Source organism: Polyodon spathula, chromosome 21 (genome assembly GCF_017654505.1).
Source record: "Polyodon spathula isolate WHYD16114869_AA chromosome 21, ASM1765450v1, whole genome shotgun sequence".
Classification (NCBI taxonomy): Eukaryota; Metazoa; Chordata; class Actinopteri; order Acipenseriformes; family Polyodontidae; genus Polyodon; species Polyodon spathula.
This window is the reverse complement of record NC_054554.1, coordinates 14,562,277-14,569,144: the sequence shown is the minus strand read 5'-3', so window position 1 is coordinate 14,569,144 and position 6,868 is coordinate 14,562,277. Positions and strand designations below refer to the sequence as shown.

Genomic DNA, 6,868 nt, shown 5'->3' with positions numbered 1-6,868 from the left:
GTTTTAAAATAAAATATCAAACACAACGAAATTTCAATGTACCATTTGTAATTCAGTAATATGAGAGAATTGGTCAGGGGTCTGAATACTTTTGCAAGCCACTGTGTGTGTATGTATATATATATATATATATATATATATATATATATATATATATATATATAATATATATATTATATATATATATGATACGTATTGTGTTTTAAAACAAAATATTTTGATGAGGTTTTCTAACGTTTTTGATGACATTTTAAAATTTGTGTAAAATTAATTGGCAGGAAAAACCCATTTAATAAGAAAAAAAAAAAATGGCAGATGTTCACGTTGTCACTGCTCTTGCAAATTTTGTATGCTATGAATGAAGTTTTAGTTTTTCATAATGAAAAGTAATTCATAATGAATAAATGCAGTACAAATATGAGTCCTTGACATGTTGGAAAAGCCTGTGTTTTTCTTGTATCTATAGTTCTGTTTATAACTGTGCACCCAGGCATTTCTGCAAATGTCTGCCCTTTTTGATCTACTTTAATCAAATATGAATAAAGAGAGGAAGTTGCATGTAATCCTCATGCTTATTTTCATTTTTATAACAATTTTTACTGTGATTCTGCCTAGACACATTTTGCTTGTTCAACTTTGGGCATGTGATTTAAAAGGCACACTAGCCACAGTTATATAAAGACTGGCCGATTATATGAATCTCACTGAGAAAAGCAACATCAAATGCAGGATTATCAGTATAGTACTTTGACTGCTTGAGGGCAGAGAACCAACTCTTTGATGCCATACCTAGCAGAGCAATCAACTGATTGATGGACATCTCCGTAAAAGAAATTAATTGGTTTGATAAAAAAAGCTATTTATCTGATCAATATGGAGCCCTAAGACATGTCAGCCCAGGGTCACAAATGCTTCTTTTAGTTTTTGAAACATACGTGAGCCGGAATCACTGCAGCTTTGAATGCAGCAAAAGAGTCAGAGAAGAGAGGAGAATGAGGTCATAGACATGCGTAGTAAATGGAACATCTGAGCAACAATTGCACAAAGCAGCAATACTCTAATCATAGGCCTCCATAGTTATACTGTCCAAGTCCTTTGTATGTGTATGTATATTTTCTTTAAATAGTTGCAACACTAATGATTACTTGTTGTTCCTGGTACCTGTGTTGTAGGTCACATTGCCACTAGAGCATTACAGTGAGCTAAAAAACATAAAGTGATTAAGTACCAGAAAGCAGCTCTAATTCTCCATCTATAGGGTTGCATTTTAAATATCTGCATAGTTGAAATGTACATACAAAATACAAGTAAGGAACCAAAATATCTTAAACAGAAGAAAGGGGGGAAGATAGGACAGTGAGACCATTCCTAGTTCTAATAGGAGGAAGTAGGTTATTCAGAACACGTCCAAAAACTTAACAAAGACATATCACTGAAATACCTGTCTAAATCAGTTGTTATTGGAAGTTCACAAATTTATTTGTCTCAGCTTACAGTAAACACTGGCAACATTTCAGAGCATTCTCCAAGGTAAACCATAAGCCAGTCATTGGTCACCGTCAATGTGCTGGTGCATTTGCAAACGCATCCAAATGGCCCCACAGAACATGCTCACTGTAACAATGTTATCTCCTGGCTGAAGTGTAAACAGTTATACTAGTGAAAAACATGGCACATGGCATGTAGCCAAGGGGGCTTGTTGAGCTCCAGTTTGGTTTGGTTCAATATTATTCAATAACAGCACTTGCAATGTATTCCAACTGTAAGGTATGGCCTAGTCCAAGACTAGTTTAGAGATTCTGTTTTTGTGGACAGGTTTTTAGAATATTGAACACACACAGCTGGACTTCCATTCCGCACATAGAAAAATAAAGTCTATATACTACTGCTCACATGTCAATCTGGCTCTGGAAGTGCAAGTGGCAAGAATTGCTGCTGTGATTATGTGACTGGTGACACTCTCTGCTTCGTTTGTTCAGGAACCACCGTGATGCGGATGACAGCTTACGATGCCGACGACCCCAACACGGACAATGCCGTTCTTCGCTACAACATCTTAAAACAAACGCCCGACAAGCCATCCCCTAACATGTTCTACATTGACCCCGAAAAGGGAGATATCGTCACTGTGGTGTCACCTGCATTGCTAGACAGAGAGGTGAGTGGCAATTTCCAGCTTCTTTTGTGACAACTTCAGATGTAATGGTTTTTAATTGATTTCTTTAGAAATAATAGTTGAAGGCATATATCGCTGAGCAATGCACTGCATGTCAACTAGAGTAAATTAGATGCTGAATCACATGCATACAAGAAGATGGACCTCAGTTTCTTAACAGATGTTTAGATATAAAGGGATCTGATTGAAATATATTATATGCTGTATTCTCTCTTTGGCTAGAGTTGGATGAAAGCAATTTAGAGAAAATCAGAGAATCTATATAGTCCACATTAAATCAAGTAGTTTTTTTTTTTTCTTGGTCTTGTTTCCCCAGCATTAGTATGTCCACTAATATTACCAAACAAGCTGAAAAAATGGGGTTATGGGTATTCTTGTGTAGATAAATACTATTTCATGGGACGGAAGCCAGAGCTGCTTAAGGGTTAGGTAGAGGCTTGGCCTTGGGTGCATAGATGTTAAGGAGTGGCTTCAGGGATAATAGTGCTAGGAAAGTGTAGGGGACCCACCCAGGGGAGCCTTCTTGAAGGGTTTGAGGCCAGACGTGTTCGTCTACCGGGCCCCTGAAATGATAGAAACTCCTTCTCTCTCTCTCTCTCTCTCTCCTCTCTCTCTCTCTCTCTCTCTCTCTCTCTCTCTCTCTCTCTCTCTCTCTCTCTCTCTCTCTCTCTCTCGCTCTCTCTCTCAAAGAGAGAGAGAGCGAGAGAGAGAGCTGTTAATAGGCCTTGCCCCGCGACTGGTTCTCAAGAGAGCTGTTAATGAGTGTTGCCCCTCAGCTGGGTATTCGAGAGTGTTTAATAGGCGTTGCCCTGCAACTGGGTACTCGAGCTGTTAATAGGCGTTGCCATGCAGCTGGGTACTCGAGAGCTGTTAATAGGCATTGCCTGGAAACTGGTTCTCGAGAGCTGTTAATAGGCATTGCCCTGCAGCTGGGTACTCAAGAGCTGCTAAAAGGCATTGCCCCGCAGCTGGGTACTCGACAGCTTTTAACCCTTAGCGGTTCATTTATTCAGCGCTTGTCATGTGCGTGAGGTCCAATTTATTTTCACACACGCTGTTTATTTTACACGTGCTGTTTAAAATATTTCTTTTTCAGAGTAAAACAGGTTTAAAAGGCACTGAATCACAAAATGACATTCAGTACTGCATCTCCAGCCAAGCCACACCCCTTGTTTGCTATTTTTCACATACCTCTTTATAGACGTGCATACTGACAAATCCTCTCCTGATTACTCGTTTTATCACCAAACTCCTCAATAATGCGATCCAAGTACTTATTTTATTACTATAACATCTCAAAAAGCTCTGCAAATGTCTATGATATTCTTTGAGCGCTGGATACTGAAGCAACTCTCTCTTTTGTTTGTGTCATGTTATCTCTGTGGTGCATGGGGCTATCAGATACGCCCTTTTTTCGGCTTCATTCAGCTCCTATCAGTCTCACTCGGCCATTGAAAGGATTTCTCATTTTTTTCTGGAGAAAAAATGACTAGAAAGAATAGTTTGGCCAGTGGTCCCCTCTGACCATTCGAAGAACCTGCGTATTACCGACTCTAGGCCGGGGAAGCGAGACTCACTATCCCTCCCGAGGTGACCGACACAGAGGCACGTGGCATAAGAAGAACAGAGCAGGAGGAAAAAATTAAAACGAGAGAGAGCACAGGCTGCAAGGGGTTTAAATAGGGAGTCTAGAGTGTTTGATAGAAGGAGGTAGAGCCCTGGTTACCTTCCCCTGAATTACACACAAGGGTTAACATTTATGGCGATGCCTCCACCTAAAGCAAAGATAGGCTGTATATATTTAAATGCTTTAGGAATATAAGTAAACCAGATGACACAGTACTATAGAACCAATAGTTAGGGAGGTTCCCACCCCTTTGATGTTTACTTCACAAGTAAATTAAATAATAAATACACACAAATGGCAACGCATTCAAATAGAAAATGCACCCTTAACATACCCTACCCTACATAGCTTCAAATTGCAACAGTAAACAAGTACAATAAATACTGCAGAAGGTCTAAAGTACAACAAAATAACCTAAAATAGAAATAATGTATACAATAAGTAGAAAAGGTAAGGCCCAAAAAACTGCTATGGCCCAGTTTTCCCAGGCTACAAGTCTTTTTTTTTTTTTTTTTACTCTCATAAAATACAGTTTGGCTGCAAGCTAGATTATTCTTTTTATTCTTCTTATGAAGCTGTAATGTTTATCAAAAGCACACATTCTGCCCCGCACTTGCATCCCCCGCTAACAAATGGATGACTGGTAATTGTCATACCCACATCACATCCTGGGAAAACAAACAGCTGTAATGCTTGTTCTGGGAAACATACATACACTGTGGTATTCAGAATTCAGTATTAAATGTGTGCTGTACTGCAAAGTACCAAAGAGGCCATTGCAGGAGCCAATACTGCAGGTGTGTTTCTGTGTTGCAGTTAATTAGGTCTCAAATTACCTCACTTCTTATGTTTACATTTGACTTTTTTTTTCAACAATATATTGTTGCAATTGTGCGAACTTACTTTAATTGGTGAAAAATGTAAAGAAGACATTAAGCGTTCCATAGCAAGACTGTGTTTAATGGGAAAAGTGCAGACATTTGTTTTTGGTGTTGAAGTTTGGGGAATTGCTTAAAGGTAGCACAGCCAGTTTGTTTGTTCTTAATGAGGTAGGCAAGTTAAAAACAGAAGATCAAACACTGATTTTGTGTTGCGGTAACTTTCCACCCTTGAGACGTTTCACAGGCAAAACAACATGGTCAAGTAACTTGACAAACACTGGTGAAAACTCAGACAGTAGTTTTTTTTTTTTTTTCTTTGTTTGCAATGAAATTCAGTTTTAGTCACACATTTGTAATCTTGGGAGTCACAGGCTAATGGCATTTGTTATGCTTATTTTGCATTGGGGGCTATGTTTCTTTTATTGATTTAATGGATTTCAGGGTCGACAAGACACAGACACCATAGTGTTTGGTAGGGCTATGCATGCGAAATACCACAGTAATCTTAACTAATGTATTGTTCATCTTGTTTAGATTGACTTTACATTGCATTCATTTTTCATAGTAAATTAAAAGCACCGCTTTGGCCTCAATACAGCTCTCAAAGAGCTATAAGTCCATGTGATAAAAAGAGAAAGGATCGATGTGGTAAATCTCCCTCCCGATCAGAAAGGGCATTGTGCAAGGACGGTGGTAATCTGCCTCCTAGGCAGTGTACCAAATAACAAACAAAAACTACAGGCTCCGGCCGTCAGGTTTCGCTTGTTCAATGCAAGGCGACGTACTGACGTAGCTGCTTCCCCTTTGTACCCATGACCTCCTCCCTGCAATCAACTTGTCGCCATTTTTACATAGTAGTTACATGTTAAATACATGTGTACTTACACATACTTACAATGTTAGTATGCATAGTTACAATGTACTTAACGTGTAAATCTTGATGAGACTTCTGTAAAATGGCATCAGTACATTAAAACATTTTAATTGGTAGTTTGATGTTTAAAATGTATTATCTAATGTTCCAAGAGAGAGTGAAATGGCGGCAAACAGTTAGAATAAAATCTTCACCACAACTAAAAAAATGAAATGTCTCAGTCAACCTAATATTCTGTGGTAATGTTTGACCTTTACTGTTGAAGTTTTTCCCCAAAAATATTTCTAAGGGTTGCAACAAAGTTTTGTTTTGGCTTGATCAGCCTGTAGTGAAGACATATACAGTATAGGTACTGTGTGGAGCACCAGTGTGAATAAGTTGAACTAGGTCATGGGTAGAATGCACAATCCATTATGTTTCAGGAAATATTGATTTGAGAAAAGAATCTAAGGGTCCTTTTATTTATCTTCCCAGGGAAACTTGTCCTCAAGTTAAGAAAAATTTAGTGTCTTAGTTGTTACTGTACTGGCATACATATGCCAGTAAATTGTAGTCTGGGCATGGCCACCTTATCACAGATATACATCATTGTACTTGAGAAGGTACTGAAAGGGTAATAGGCTAATCACAGGACTGAATGACCTACGCAACAAGATCAGTTTAACAGAATTAAATCTCTTCAACTGAGGAAAAAAAAGACACAAAAGGAGGAATTTAAATGGATTATAAAATCTTAAATGGTATAGATAACCCAAGTTACAACATAAAATTTAGCAAATACAGTAGGCCGAGAGGGCATAAATGGAAGCAGAGTAAAAGTAAGTATAGAACAATGCATAATACATGCATGAAATAGCCTACCAGCTGAAGCAGTAACATCTACCTGGGACATTGTAAATAGTGTGCTAAGAGGGGATGAGCCACAATGGGCAGAATGGCCTCTTCTTGTTCTTCTTTCTATTTACATATGCTCTTATCTATCAAATTCCCAAAGCCAGTGCCTTAACCAACATACAAGACAGCCAGGTTGTGGTACTTCAGTTGTAGTTGTCCCTATCTGCGTTGCTTTAAAAAATAATCCAAATATTAGATTTTAAAGAGATCAAGAAATTAGGATCTAGCTCTTTAAGTACGTTGACATCAGTTTTGATACACAATTGATATGCTTCTGTTAACCAGTGACCGAGTTGTTTGACGAGGTGATCTGGAATTCTGCAACGGGAGGCCAATGAAGCTGCTCTTATTCAAAAAGAATGACTCTGTTCTCTGCTGGAAACCCCAATCTGAACTAATAAACCAGTGGCAGGTGA

The 6,868-nt window shown here is 38.4% G+C and overlaps 1 protein-coding gene across 2 annotated transcripts in view; it reads left to right on the top strand.

Annotated features, from left to right (window-relative positions):
- Positions 1 to 6,868, top strand: part of LOC121295995 (cadherin-13-like) — a 620,407-nt gene that overhangs the window by 406,820 nt on the left and 206,719 nt on the right. For both annotated transcript variants that reach the window (XM_041221112.1, XM_041221111.1), the window contains one exon: positions 1,980 to 2,158. In XM_041221112.1, coding sequence (XP_041077046.1) covers positions 1,980 to 2,158 — 179 coding nt within the window. The remainder of the gene's footprint in view (positions 1 to 1,979; positions 2,159 to 6,868) is intronic.